The sequence below is a fragment of the Athene noctua genome, chromosome 4, assembly GCF_965140245.1.
Source record: "Athene noctua chromosome 4, bAthNoc1.hap1.1, whole genome shotgun sequence".
In the NCBI taxonomy this organism is placed as follows: domain Eukaryota; kingdom Metazoa; phylum Chordata; class Aves; order Strigiformes; family Strigidae; genus Athene; species Athene noctua.
Window position 1 is genome coordinate 51,068,722 of NC_134040.1, and position 15,562 is coordinate 51,084,283.

The 15,562-nt window shown below is 41.2% G+C and overlaps 1 protein-coding gene across 1 annotated transcript; it reads left to right on the forward strand.

The window, feature by feature from the left end:
- Positions 1-104: 104 nt before the first annotated feature.
- On the forward strand, positions 105-12,642 carry LOC141960241 (alpha-fetoprotein-like). The gene is made up of 14 exons (XM_074905343.1): positions 105-189; positions 1,623-1,683; positions 1,906-2,041; positions 3,001-3,203; positions 3,748-3,895; positions 4,789-4,886; positions 5,464-5,593; positions 6,224-6,438; positions 7,370-7,502; positions 8,131-8,228; positions 9,438-9,576; positions 10,372-10,595; positions 11,483-11,615; positions 12,598-12,642. The coding sequence occupies exons 1-14, from the start codon at positions 105-107 to the stop codon at positions 12,640-12,642; spliced, it is 1,848 nt and encodes a 615-aa protein (XP_074761444.1).
- The last annotated feature ends 2,920 nt before the right edge of the window (positions 12,643-15,562 follow it).

The window sequence follows — 15,562 nt, forward strand, 5'->3', positions numbered from 1 at the left end:
AAAAATCGTTTGGGAGAGTATAAAAGTAACTCTTTCCCCTTAATTCTTTCTGCCTTTCACAGATGAACCAAGCTCACCCCAGGCCCCTGCTAAAATCTGACAGTATGAATTGCAGGACAATAATTTATGTTATTCTATTGGTGAGCCTTACTGTAGTCAAAGCCGTGCCTAGAAGTTATAGGGAAACAGGTAAGAATATGTCTCATATTTTTATTCTTTTGTATAATGATGATGGCTGTAACTTGGCATGCATGCTTATTTGGTAGCTCTAATGCCACTGGGTACTTTCTTATGAGTCAAAGGTATATAATAAAACTGTATCTGTATAAATTTTTTGTGATCAACTTAGATGAGTTGCTTCTTTATGGCTTGAGAATCCTTGTAGAGTGCAGGACGGCCAGTGGTTACTGGGAGGAAGTGTACTGAAGGGTAATTTAATCCACAGGGATATGGGTGTGCCACTAATTTTAGGTATTCCCAAACCTGCTGAAGTAAAGCCTCTGGTTGTTCTAGCTTCCCTCCATAGTCCATAAGGAAGCGAGACAGAGAAGTCCCAAGAGGGATGCTACCTCCAGGTGGCCACTCAGAGTAGATAAATTAAGCTATTGCTCTGTATTACCTTTTGGAGGGTCTTACTCTCTCTTCACTGACTAATGGAGGAGCCTACAATGACCACACTTCTCATTAAGTGCCTAAAATGAGACAGCTGAAAACCTCCAAAGTGTGCAGTTCACATGCTTCTTTCCTATTACATACTGTTATCATTAGTCAACCTTTTTTTCCTCTTTAGGACTTCCAAATGCACTGAATGATTCAACAATGTAAAATAGAACCGATGTTTGTGTTATTTATCTCATGTTTTATCGTCTCAGTTGACACCCCCCCAGTACTCAGAGGGAGACCCTGGCTTATTTGTTTGATCCTTTTACACTGATCTCCACCCTACCAACATGAGGGTGAGACAGTAACATCATGATTTGGGAACAGGCCCCTTATTTTAAAATTAATCTCTCAAAATATTCCCTGATGAACAAGGCACTCAAATTATTGCATTTAGGTTTGCCCATTAATAAAGGCAAAGGAAAGATATTTGCACAGAAGCTTCCCATAGATTGGACACATTTGTTTTCCTCTGGGCCAGTTCACAACATGAAGAATGCAGCTCTGTGAATTTCTGAGCTTTGCCTACCACTGTAGTCTTCAATTTATCCCATGTTTTCTGCACAGAAAATCCTTCAACTGTAGCTAAAGAGTGGTCAAGCACACCTCTAAATAGCTAAGGCAAGACTAAATGGTGTTTTGCAAGGTACTTATTTGATCATGTGAAGTGCATCATCAAAGTAGCTGAACACCCTCCAGATTTTAGCATATTCCTCCCCGCAACACTTGAGCTAGTCAGGGAAATTATATTGGCCTTATTACATTGTAGGTCAGAAACAAATAGTTTCACATACTCTTGCTTAAGTCAAATAGGAAGTCCAACCTTACACCTTCCTCCTCTCAGTGCTAGTACCCCAGGCACCAAATTCTCTTACTCCAAAGCTCCAGTACCAAAAAAGCCCAAAAGATATTTGATAAAGCATTTAGGAAACATTTTTTATCCAAATTATCTTGTTTTTCAGAGGAAAAAAACAGCATTGGCCAACATTTTTCTCAGCTGCAGGAGAATAATTTTAAAGCCATGTAAGTTGTCCAGGTAAAGCGTCTACTTGCAAATTTGCTGCCACTGAACCTCCTTGTGTCATTTGGAAATGAACATGTACCGTGAGTCAGTCACCCATTCTGCCAGCCCGTGCCAACTCAGCCCGGGGTGATACAGATCCTCTTTCTGTCTCACATGTAAAAGTTATATAATTACTTTTTAAGTAGCCAGCTACAGGCTTAATGCTGTGTGTTCTTCTCTAGTGCCATGATCATGTTTGCTCAGTATGTGCAAGGAGGCACATTTGGCAAAGCAGTTAAAATGGCTGAAGATGTCACAGACCTTGCCAAAAGATGTGCTGCTGCAGCCAGAGATGACCCAGACTGCCTGAAGCCTTTGGTAAGCACCTTTATGCTTCTAATGTGGCAAACATTTTCACAAGTGACTTGTCATTTTAGCACCCTGGTATGCATTTTTCCGAAGAGGTGTGAATACATTTATTAAGAGATGTGACTTCCCTGTATAGGTGTATTTGGCCTTATTGACTCTTCTGTTCTCCAGGCTCCCATCTATAAAGCATCTCAAGATAAGTAGAAGAAAATAAAGTCCCTCTCCTCCTCCCCCCCCCACCTGCCCCAAATATAACAGCACCTTTCTAAAAGATGTTCAGAAAGTTGTGCTTTTATGGGTGGCATAACAAAATCCAGGAGAAGCCAAATTAGGTATTACTAGCAAATGCAATGTTTATAGGCATTTGCTCCACTCTATTAACTCACATCCCTGGTTTTTGATGGTGTCTGCTCCAACACACATTTGGAGCTGGCAGATTGAATCATGAAATGTGAATGTCAGTCTGTGTTATGGCATGTCAGTCTGTGTTAGACACATTGAACCCAACCTTGAAGTAAAACAGTTCCCAGCTGAGGTGTAACCGACAGCTGGACCTGAGCACCACAACTTGATGAACAAGAAACAAGACACTTCGCATTGTACGAACCTGACTGTAATTATAAAACACAAGTCCTGCTATACTGCAAACTGCAGCATACAAGTTGAGCAATCATCTTGATTGTTATCAAGAAAAAGGGTCTGAATAATGTTATAAATTCAGAGTTCTTGAAAACCATTCTGCTTTGAAGTCTGTCTTGGCATAACAGTAGATACCAGTTTGAGAAATCATCACTTACAGATTTTAGAAGTCAGTCTGATTTTTACTGCAGTCAAAGCAGGAGGTAATAGAGAGAGAAACTGTGAGTTTATGCAAGTCGAGGCTTGTTGGCTTAAAGTAGCCTCCTCAGAGAACTCAGAGGAGTAAGATGGAATCCACACACAAATTAACTTTTTCCAATTTTTCACAGGACAGGATTTTCCTCGATACAATATGCCAGGAGGAAAATCCTCCCAGGTTTACTGACTGCTGTGCTAAAAAGGATCCTGAAAGAAACGACTGCTTCCTCTCCCTTAAAAATGCATCAAGAGGGTTCATTTCTCCTTTTGAAAGGCCAAATGCTGAAGCTGCCTGCAAAAATCATTCACAGCATCAACACCCATTAACAGGATAGTAAGTAAATAAATCATAGATTCGTTGCCTAGATATGAGAGTTATGAGTCTGGAGACAGCAAATGCAGTATCAACCAAAAAGTTCAGTGTAAGACTCTCTGTCATCTCATAGTCATTTCTCTTCCTAATATGAATTATTTGCGTAATTCATCGAGCTGTAATTGTCATTATGTGAAGGCTGTTCTGCCACCTCCTGCTTTGGATATAGGTACAAATGACAAACGATCTGGCCTATTTTATTGTGGTCTATGTAAAGGACTCCTCTGAAACCAAGGGCCTCCCTTTAGTCCTTGAAAGCCAAGCAGAACTTTTGCTGCCTCGAAGCCAGAACTGGCAGGGTTTGAGACTTTAGTTTCCAGGAAAACCTCAGTCCCATCAGAATTTTCCAAGATAAACACCACTCTATACAGTTTGTCACAATGACAGGAAAGCAATCACTTTAGTAGCTGTCATTTTAATATATGGCAGATGTTGCACTAACACTGATGCCCCCTGCATGTAGGAGCTTACTCCAAAACTAAAGACATTTTTCTCTCGGTTTTAGTTTTATCTATGAGGTTTCCAGAAGGCACCCTTTCCTCTATGCCCCAACGATCCTTTCTGTCGCTATCCGGTATGATGAGATGATGAAGAACTGCTGTGGAAGTGCTGCAGACCCCACTCATAACCTGGAGGAATGCTTTCGGAGACAGGTATTCCATCATAGGGTTTTGGTTAATTAATGTGCAACCAGGGACTTTGCTATAGATGAACAAATACTGAAGCAGAGATATCAGCCATATCTTCTGCAGCAGCTGAACCTGATGTTAGAATGTGCCTTGTTAAGGACAGGCTGAAATCAGATTTAAATGCTCTCTTGAATATAATTCAATGTAATTCTTGAATATAAGCTTGAACTCCTAAATGCAAATGCCTAAGTGTGGAGTGTCAGGCAGATGTAGCTTTAGATGGAGCTCAAGGCAGCCCCCACACCCTGCGACACCATCATTGCCCACCCTGACTCTGCTACCTGCACTGGGCTTGTCATAAGGATGCCGAGAGAGGTCATGGTGCTATGCATAGTGCAGAAGTGTGAGGGTTTTTTCCTTTTCGTAGCCCCATGACACATCTCCTGCTTGGCCACGTGTTTGCACTGCAGAGACATGCCCCACATGTAACCAGTGTCAGAAGTTCAGAGCAAACTACCTGTAATGGTGGAAAATAAGGATGAGGAACCTGCCTTTGCTGCATGGCTGACTACGCCTTTCAGGCAGCTTGGCTGGGCTGCAGGTGATGGCACGGTTTAACATTAGCTCACAGTAATGCAAAGCCAGCCACATAGCTCCCAGCTGACGATTTCTTCTCCTGTGCTAAAAACACCAAACTATTGTCTACAAGGGCTCTGGTTTCTTTTCACAGAACACTTAATAAATGCTGGTGACTAAAGAGCAAGTGCAACAGTTAGTTCCTATTGCAGTTCGGACCGCATGTTTCTTTCAGTATTAAAAAAATCCCTGTTTAAAAAAACATCGTTGCAGTAGTTTCAGCATAAAGTGTTGTCTTTTCTTTACTTCCACTTTCGTTGTCTGCATCTTCTTTCTACCAGGCACCAAAGGTGGTGAAGCCAGTAAAAGAAGATGGCCTGAGGCAGGAACACACATGTGGAATCTTGAAGAAGTTTGGAGAAAGGACTTTAAAGGCTTTGTGAGTCTTCCTCATGTTTATCATTATTTTGAAATAAAGTGTGGGTGTTGCATGTTAGATGTGGGTGTCTCCACAGCTGCACACAGCACAGTGACCCCAAATACCAGCCATGTCCTTCTTGCGTGCAGGCCACTAGTAGCATCTAACAGGGAGGGCAGATTAGGAATACAAATGTATGCATGACAGCACTGTTTCCTTACAAACTGCCATTAGCTTTCAAAATCTAAACCCAATGTTTGAAATGAACACATCCCTCTGTGAAGAAAGTTAGAGTGACTGTAAGCAAAATACAATTCATCTTTCTTAATTGTTTTTGGCATGAGTTTGCTCCTGTAATTTCATGCTCCCCTACCACATTTCTTTCCACCATCTCACACTGAAATTCACCAGAGATCCTTAGATAACTCTGACAATCTCAGCTATTGGCTTCAAGGGACATTTATTTGTTAACTTCAGTGGGAGCAGGGAAGGACTGTTCCTCCACAGCTTGGATACCCCCTCCACAGAAAAATGATGACAGCTATCACAATCTGACACTGTGAAGATAAACAATAACTATTATTTGTTTTCGTTGTAGGAAACTTGCTCAAGTAAGCCAAAAATTCCCTAAAGCGGATTTTGTTACCGTTAACAAACTTGTGACGGATATTGCTACCATGCACAAGGACTGCTGTCGTGGAGATATGCTGGACTGTATGCATGATAGGGTAAAATTAATTTAATGTTTATATGTTTGCAGAAATCGAAAGTGGAGTTTTTGTCGTTTTCTTATTTTTTTTTTTTTTTTTTTCCCCTGTGTGGTACTGATTGCTCTCCAAAACTGGAATTTAACTCTTCAGTCTAAAAACCTGGTTGATTTTCCCATTTGAGTTTTCCTGGTGTGAAGTCATCAAGAAGGGCAGAAAGATCATGCTGTGACTAAAATGACTTAACTTCATCAGTTTTGGTTGCAGCTCCTACCTGTGCCACTTATTTTCTGTGCAGCTTTTGGCAATATCTGCCCATCCTCCCTTCTCTGCCCTCTGACATACCCAATCCATTTATCTCACTGCTTGTCTGTGGTGTCGAGCTGCACCAGCTGCACAGCAAACTTCTTGGATTAGGTGGTTACCTACTCACACCTATCAAACAGCAAACAAGGGACTGCAGCAAGTAGATCAACAGGATTTCAGTCTTATTCCTTGTTCTGCCAGATGTCTGTTGCACAGCTTTGGCCAGGCACCTCTCTTTGGGACTCACTGTCTGTAAAATGGAGATAAAAATACTGATAAAAAAAAAGAAAAAAAGATGAACATCTGGCAAAATGCCCTTCCTTTCTTCCCTTTTTTGCTTTACAGGAAGAGATTCTACACTATGTCTGCAGCAACCAAGACATCCTATCAAGTAAAATTAAGAAGTGCTGTGAAAAGCCTCTGTTACAAAGAAGTGAATGCATAGTTAATGCAGAAAATGATGACAAACCTGCAGACTTGTCCCCTCACATCAGGGAGTTTATAAAAGACAAAGGAATATGTGAACGTTTTGCCCAGGAAAAAGATACACACTTAGCCAGGTAACGTGGGTCTTCCTCTGCTCTTCAATTTTGCTGTTTCAATGCTTAGGTCAACAGATGACAGTTTCAATGTTAAAGCCCAGCTCATGAGCCTCAGATTTGTCTGCTCTGTGACTACATAGGCTTGTAATACTGTGCAAGTTGATCTTAGTAAAACATCACTCAAGCCTGGAAGGTGTGAAATGGGAATAAATGCAGAACAAGGCACAATTTTTATGTCAGAGACACAACTGAAGAAATGCATGTAAAATTTAGTTCTGATCTCAGGCCCAAAAAATAGCTTTCATCTGCTCTTAAGTGGAAATTCAAAACCACTTGTTTAAGTCAGACTTATGTCCTGATTCAAACAGGACTGGTCCATTTGTGTTCTAGCCTTGTTCCTTTGTGCAATGAGGCCCTGATCCTACCTGTAGTCAACTTGGTTGGGCAAGAATGCCACAGGCTGCAACAGAAACAGCATCAAGCCCCAGGACAGAGAATTCACTTCAAATAACATGTATCGCTTCCATTTGTGAACAGTGCAGCCAATTGATGGGGTATGACTGCTCTGTAGGGTGACTGTTTCAGCAGAGCTGATCTTTCCAGCGTCTACTGTGAAATGGGTCTCTTACTGGAAATTATTTTGTTAACATTTAGACAGGATTTTAAAAAGAGCAAAAGCCCAAGCCCCACCAAGCTCTGAACGATGCTTGACCCAGGCTAACACTGAGCCGGAGCTGTTACATGCACAGGACTTGCTCAGGCAATGCTGCACTCCATCAGCCATGTCTGGGTCAGGTTCAGTTCCAGGCCGAGATGCTGTGAAATTCTCCTTGTTCCCCTGGATGTCAGACAAAAGCATCCCGAAAGCACCCCTGCTCTCCTTAGCACCCTGACCTCTTAAGGGCAGTTTTTTTGCCTTATTTCTAATTCCTGATACTCCACCTTGCAGGTTTTTGTATGAATATTCCAGAAGACACCCAGAATTTTCTGCTCAAATGCTTTTAAGAATTGGTAAAGGATATGAAGACCTACTGACAGAGTGCTGCAAAACCAGTGCTCCAGACGACTGTTGCAGCAGAGGGGTGCGTGCCGTCGGGCTTCACACAACATACCCATGGATTCAAGCATGTGACTGGTTCTGGCTAAATAATGAATATCCCTGCTCCAGGCCTAGAGCGAGTACCCACAGCTCCTGTAACAACCCCAGCAATTACTACAAAGCCCAACTGATTCCCATATGGAAGAAGCACCAACAAGAGCTTTCACAACCTTCAGTTGTGAAGCAATTTAACATGTAGAGACACAGATACTTGAGAAAGGGATGGAGCTCACATTTCTGTGAGCCCTGCTCTCTTTTGGGCTCCCTAGCAGTGCCAGTTGCCCTCTTGCACATGTAAATGCCACTTATTGCCTCAGAAAAAGACATTGGCATCGCAAATATCTGAAGTTAGGAGCCACCCTGTGACTCATACCCAGCCTTCCAGCAGTGATACAAAATTAAATCTTTCAAGGTGATTGAAGGTGGACATTTATCACTTTCAGGCAGTTTACAGAGGTTTCAGACAGATGAAGACTTGCTAATGGAATTATAAATGGGTGGTATAGATGAGGTGAGAGGTAGCTATAGATATCCAGGCCTCAGCATGAGGCAGTAGGATGTTCTGCTTTCCCCTTGGTACAATGACGCCTCAAATCAACTTATTTTTTCAGGAGGAAGAACTGAAGAAACATATTTATGAAACTGAAAGTGTCATGAAGACAAGCTGTGACATTTACAAGGAGAAAGGAGATTACTATTTCCAAAACGAGTATTACTTTTTTATATGCTTACATTACTTCTGTACCACCTGGGCACAACTCCAGCTGGAGTAAAGCCATGCGTGTTAGAAAAGCTAGGCTAAAAGACACCACTTGAATATTTGGACCAATATATTCAGGGTTTCTGGATTATTTTTTTTCTATTTTCCAAGACAATGCTCTGGCCTCTCATGAGTTCTCTCTCTCCTTAACCCAACTCATGAAGCAGTGAAGTGACAACTTGATCAATCCGTATTTCCTAAGGTGTTCTTGCTTTATAGCTGCATTTTGAGCTGTAAACTGTAACTTAGGAGTCATAAATTTGGCTAAAAGACAGTTGCTGTGTCTTTTTCAAATGCTTTTGCTTTATCCAGCTCCTGCAACAGACATAAACAGTACCAACTGTAACAAAAATCTAACTACAGTAGGCAGAGCAAAGCCAGACGAGCTGAACCATATACTATGATTAAATGCAACATGCAGGCACAAGCCCTCTGGAGGAACTCTGGCCCTGATTTGCAATGTTAATGAGCACATGCCTAGCTTAAAGTATGTAAGCAATCTCAGTGAAACCTCTAAAGTGCTTAAATACTTCAAGCTGGGCTTCAGCTAGCCTGCTGGGGGTGTGTGGGGGGTGGTGGTGGTGAGGAGATATATTGGGCTTTTTGCACTCCTGTGCATGTTTGAGCTTTGAAAGACCTTTGGAACTAGAGGTTTCCAACAGACCTGGAGGGCTGCTTCTGCCTGTTGTAGCCGCTGTTAAGGTTTTCCTGGCCATGATGATTAGTAAGTACAGTTTTCTAAAAAGAAAAAGAAAGCGAACTTTTTGGAGCTTATCTTCTGCCCTCATTTAGTCTGTCAAGAAGTCACTTGAGCTCCATTTTGCTCTTAGACAAGCTCCCTGCACTCCCAGTGAAATGAACACAGGAAAAATATATGTACCAGCTGGTAAGAGGGTCCACCAACATTTAATGGGCAATGCTATCACTAATTTTATTCGTTTAACCTGTTAAGAGACTGGTCAGAAAAAGGAGAGAACTCAAGCAAACAGTGCACATTTATGCTTACCTACGTGAGTTTATAAACACCAGGTTTAGTCCTGCCCTTGTACTAATGAGTGTGGGGTTTGGCTGGAGATTTGTGCATGTGAAAGCAGGGGCTTGCTCAAACTGCTGCCTGGTGGAACTAAACCGTTAATATCAAGGAAAATATCGTTTCAGGCTTCTCATGAGCTTCACCAAGAAGATGCCTCAGCTGACATCTGCAGAGCTAATCAAATTCACCAAGCAAATGACTACAATTGGCTCCAAGTGCTGCCAGTTGAGCCAGGACAAGCTACTGCCTTGTGCCGAGGAAAATGTGAGTATTTCTCTTCCTTATCCTGGTTCTCCTTTTTATTGAAACTCTGCCACAAATGCTGCTGCAAGCAGGGTCCAAGAGCTTGGAGTAAAGGTAAATGAGAAAAATGTTCACTGAGCTATTGAGCTGGCCTGAAGATATACTTTTATCCCTGAAGTAAGCATAACTCAGCATCGTCGAAGTTAACACTTGAATTAAACTACAGGAGGACTGGGAAATTGTCAGGCTAGTGCTAGGCAGTTAACAGTTACACAGTGCGGGCAATCCAACCCCATTCCCGTTGAAGCTAAAGATCTCTTGTCTGAGTCCATCCTTCTGAGGTGCCTGCAGCTGTAGTGCTCTATGAAAAGGATCAATTTTGTATAACTCTTCCATAAGAATTCTCCAGGCCTGTAAACCTGTACATAAAAAGCTTCAGCCTGTCCTCCAGCCACCCATTTGTACACCACATTTAAAAGTACAGTCAGACATACTGACAGAAACCCTGATGAGGAAAACAAATCAAACGTGGCATGGTTGTATGAAGAAATCACATCATTTTTATGGGCAAAGGACAGTCCCTAAAACTGCATGGATATGTCCCTAAAACTGCATATTCTGAAAAATTTGAGCCATTTTTGCACTAACAAAAGTCAGCATTCAGCAGAAATATAAACTGTTATCTATCTTACAACCAAGGTTTACCTTAAATTCTCAGTTATTTTTTATAATGTTACTAAGCAACATGTGTTTCAGGGATTTTTTGGAAACAAAAAAAATAATGCTAAATTGTTTTTTTTACTTCTCTTGGTAAAGCTGGATCTCGTGCTTGGAGAAATATGTAGAAGACACCTGACAGATCCCATAAACGCAGGAGTCTGCCACTGCTGCAGTAGCTCCTACGCTCTCAGGAGGCCATGCATGGGAAAACTAGAAATTGATGAGAATTATGTGCCCTTATCATTGACTCCTGGGCTGTTCACTTTCCATGAAGAATTGTGTACGACTGAAGAGGAGAAGTTACAACACAAGAAGCAGGAGTAAGAGATACCTGTTTTACTCTGTTACCCTTGTGTTTCTTATTGTTACCCTGCCAATGCTCACCTTCCCCTTGTCCACTCTGTCTGGCCTCCTTGTTCTGCAACATGTCATTGGGAAAACAGCCACACACCCCTTAACACCTCTTTCAAGCTCCTTTTCTTTCCTCTCAAGCGAGTCCCTGTTTGTTCTGCTATTTGTTTCCACTTATATTTACTTGCTTGAGATTAGAAGAAAGTGGTTTTCAGAGCCAGATAGCTGCACTGGTATACACCCCACCCAAAGAGACGCAATAGGTGTCCAAAGTTAGGTCAGACAACCATGCTCTCCTGCTGTTCTTTATGGGAACTGCGCAATTATCGCGAAGAAAGACTGGAAGAGCAAGGAAGCTACTGCCTCAAGTACTGCACAACCTTTATGGCTTAACTAGGACTCGTTTCCCAGAACGGGAAAGCCCATACGTTTTTCCTCACCCCATACACTCCACCAGTTTCTGAAAATCTCTGGTGTTTGCTTGCCTTGGTCAGAGAAAATTTGCATGCCCCAGTCACTGCAAGCCAAGAAAACCACTTTGGCCATTAACTTGTGCTGTGGTGAACCCATACTGCCCCAGACCCTCATAAACAAAGCCATCTGCACAGTTTATTCATGGATATTCACAGTGAAGCACCTCCAAAAATGAGCACTGACATTTTATTTCCCAGGGGAACGAGGCGTATCTTTGCTCCCTGCTGCAAATACATATTTGGGTGGTGAATAAAAAAAAGAAAAAGCTGTAGAGCAGAAGTGGGCAGTAATAAAACAGTGACTTTTCAGGACTAGTGTTTGAGCTCTGTAAGTCATGTGCTTACCTCCCAGCTTCACAGGGTGTGCTTTTCTTCCCTTGCAGAATGCTCATCAACCTCATCAAATACAAGCCGCAGATCACACAGGAACAGCTGACCTCCGTCACAGCCGCCTTTACTGCCATGCGGGAACAGTGCTGCAAAGAAGAAAACCGTGAGGCGTGTTTTGTGAAAGAGGTATCATGTCAGTTCTCATCCACACCTTCTGAATCAGAAACATGGAGTATATGCAAGAGTGTAAATTTCTACATGAAGCAGCAAAACCAAAGCAGGGTTAGCCAGAATTCCTGCAGCTTCATTCCCAAAGACAAACTTCATTGCCTGCACAAGCAGCTATGTGTACCAGTTGAATGATCACTGGAGAACTTATCAAATTAGTCTTGTGTTTATGTGCAGCAGTTTCTAGACACAGAGCTCAGCCACATTCAATGCTCCTGGGGAATCTCTGGCACTTGCACTGTTGATGGATACAAGCAAAGGTCTTCCCCTGGCTAACAGCTCTTAACTGAACTGCTCTTGAAAAGTTCCTCTGCAATAGAGAGAGAAAGGATACATTCACATTTTAGGTCAAAGCATTTTCATGTTTATTCTCCCTGCCTCTGTTTTCCTCTTCTTTCCTACATTGTTTTAGCTCACTGAACTTTAAATGCAGAGCTCCTTTGAATTCTCTTTATCCTCCAGTAAATCTCCTTCTGTCCACCTCTCATCTCTCTCTCTTCGATATCACCCTTAACTGAACTTTAACAAACCATCCATGACCCTTGAGCCTTGCTTGCTCTTTTCCTAAGTCTTTGCCTTGCTTTGCTTTAAATGATAAAATACAGAAGATTCTGTCTTTTACTAATCAGAAATTTCCACCTCTGATATACCCAAACATCCTATCTGCAAAGAAACATTCTACTATCTCTTCCTAAGAGAACTGTATTTCAGTATTTTTCCTACAAATACCAAATCTTCTAAGGTAATCTGAGCTGAACAGTAAAAGCAAAGCATATATTAAACACAGTGATACGTGTACATGCACTCTGCACATACATTGTTTGTACACAATTTGCAAAGATTATAAAACGTTACTTACTGTTGCCATACACATTTAACTCATTCACAAGTACATCATCTTCCTAACTCTAGTGCTCATAGATATTTTGTTTTTTTCCAGGGTCCAGAACTTATAAAAAGAAGTGAAAAAATGTTGTCAGCATAAAGAGCTTGCATAGCATATCAGAAGATACTTGCTGAATGATAGGAAGTCACATAAGCTTAACCGTGAGCATATCTTTTCTAAATGTTTGTGAAGTATCAACAGGAACATCGGATTTGTCATAGTGGAAAAAACTATGTGGTGGCTCTTTCCTCACAAATTTAACGAAGTCATGACAGTTTACACCACCTACAGTCCTGCCGTTGTCCCATCTGCCTCTGTGAACAAGGTCAAAGAAGTGCCTCAGAATAAAACATCAAATTCCCACATAGAATCTGCTGAGCTATGGAACTGTAAACCTGGCCTGCTCGCAGAGCTTAGCTTATCCAACAATTAAACGTGTCAAACGTATCAAGTTTATTCAGATGGGGGAGAAGCCTGTACGCAAACCTTGTATCTGGCTCCTATCACTTTGATTCAAAATGATCAAGCGTGTGTAAACTTTAAAGCCAACCAAGTAACATAAAGTCAGTTTTAAGTCCAGAGAGAGGGTGCATCACCTTAAAGAAATCCACCAAAAGAATGAGTTAAATGGATGGAAATTTAGGGTTTAGATGTGGCCACCATCATATATTATGGAATACTATTTTCCTTATACCAAATAGTCACAGACACCAAAAAGAAGAAAGGTGTTTTAAATCTTAAGCTTATAAAACATAAACATAAGTGAGATCAAATGAAGAAAATCTGTCTGTAACCACTTCTAAATTATTTTTCAATCACCAAATAATTATTTTTGCATTTTTATATAGATATGTCCTTGAAATACAACACATTCACTCAGTAATATGGGCTGCTCTAGGGGAGTTGTAAAGTTGCCTTTAAGCACAGAAACAGATGATCTTGGGCATTCCAAACAGGGTGAGAAAGAAGAAAAATGAGCAAAGTGTCATGGAAAGGACAGAACATGGACTGCTGAAACTCCTGGTCAGCAGACTACTGTTTAGAGAAAGCACTGGGAGGCTGTCAGATTTACACTCCAGGCGGTTTAACACAAAAACAGCTTTTGGGGTTTTAATTTCTTTTTACATTAAAAGAAGTTAGAAGACATGTTAAAAATCACATCGAGAAATTTAAAAATTCTCTAGAAACCTTTGACTCAAAGGAAGAGACACCCAGGTATCAGATTCTTTTGGTGGATATACCTAGCAGTAGTTATCCTAGGAGCATTTCAAAATACCTGTAAGATACAGAAACATTGTTCAAGCGAACATCTCATAAAATGCAAACCCAGCTTAAAGTATTATCATCAGAGAGAAGGTTTCACAGTGAGATTGAAGAGGTGGACCAAAGTGAGTCCCGTTGGAATCTACCCTGTATATACTGCCAGGCAATATTTTCATTAAGGATATAAATAATGAGAAGAAAAACCCCTCATTAGATTTGTGGCTGACAGCAAGTTGAAGACACACTTTTTTAGGTTCCTTTGCAACATTTAAAATGTTAAAATCGTCTTAGCAAATGAGAGAAATAGCCTAAGAAAATCCAGCTGTGTTCTACAAGGACAAATTTAACGTACGACATAGGTACAATTAAGCAGCCGCGCTATTTCAGTAGGGGAAAACTACTCATTAGGGAGTCGTGTGGGTAGCAGTGCAGTTCTAACAAATCACAGGCTGATTAAGAGTCACCAATGGTTTGCAGCTAATTAAAGTCTAACTGTGTGCTTGCATACCAGGGGTATAACAAGCTATATAACACATGTATCACGGGTTCATTTTCCTCACCTCTGGTAAGGACTTTGCCAGAGCATTAGGACAAACCTTGGGTGCCTTGCTTCTAGAAAGCATTTCACTGGACAACAGTAACAGTGATCCAAAAAAATCACAAAAAGGAAAGCTCAAATAGACTGGTTGCCTGGTTTAACAAGAAAGGGTGCAGGAACTTGGAAATCTTTGTATACCAAAAGAGACTGATCCCAGGACAAAAAGCAGCCAGTTGGTGCCCAGTAAGGGGAACAAAGCTCTGGGATTGACTGGAAAAGGTGGAGAGCTGACAGACACACAAATATCAACACCAAACCAATGATCAGATGGCCATGTGGGGCTTCTCTTAGCACTGTGTTTTCTTAAGATATCATGGTCTGATGAAGATCGGTCTTCTGGAATGTGGTTGTTGGGGTTTTCAGCTTTTTTTTTTTAATCCAGTGATGACTTTGGGTTTGTCTGAGGCAGCTTGGCAGTATGAATTCAGGTCAGATCTGTAATTGCTGTCTTCATGGCTAATGGCTTAGGCTGAATTCAAAAGCAAACCCCATTTCCTCTATCACTTCTTTTTCATTGCTGTGTTACCTTGAATATCCAGTAATGCTTTGTAATAAATTCTTCCCCTGTTCTTGCCTGTATTTGTCAGAAACGATTCATTACAACGAGCACAGTATTCACACAGAACTAACACCACAGCAACATCGCAGCTTTATTTATTTCACTAGCCCTTAAAAGCCAGCAGACTCTAGCTAATCTGTGCTATGTACCATGGGTATTTTCCAGCATCCTTCAGTCCTCATTCAACAGGACAAGTGAAATAAAAAGGATTCAGGGATTTAACAGCTGATGGTGGCAAAAATGGCTTAATTTTGCAGTTGTGTATATACACAGAGGATTGTGCTTAAAACCACTTTCTTTTCCACATGGTCTGTGCATTGATTTCTTTTAATCTCAGACCAAGGAATTACAACTATTCCATATTCCACAATTTTCATACTGTATCCTCATACAACCCCTCAAGCACTTATAAAATGGAACATGTAATAGAAATAGCCTATTCTGCATAAAAATACTTAAATACTTTTTCCTGGTAGAGATCCCTGTGGCACTTGTCCTTTTCTAAGGAGTGCAGACAAGTTTATTTCCCTGCTCATGAATTTGAGCTACCTGAACACTGTCTTGCCAATGGGTTGCGATTTGTTCCTGAGAGCAATTTC

Bases quoted from the DNA above. Each gene is read 5' to 3' on its own strand.
- LOC141960241 (XM_074905343.1), top strand. From the start codon at position 105: ATGAATTGCAGGACAATAATTTATGTTATTCTATTGGTGAGCCTTACT. The intron at 190-1,622 runs GTAAGAATATGT...CTTGTTTTTCAG, and splicing joins TAGAAGTTATAGGGAAACAG to AGGAAAAAAACAGCATTGGC. The intron at 9,577-10,371 runs GTGAGTATTTCT...CTCTTGGTAAAG, and splicing joins TGCCTTGTGCCGAGGAAAAT to CTGGATCTCGTGCTTGGAGA.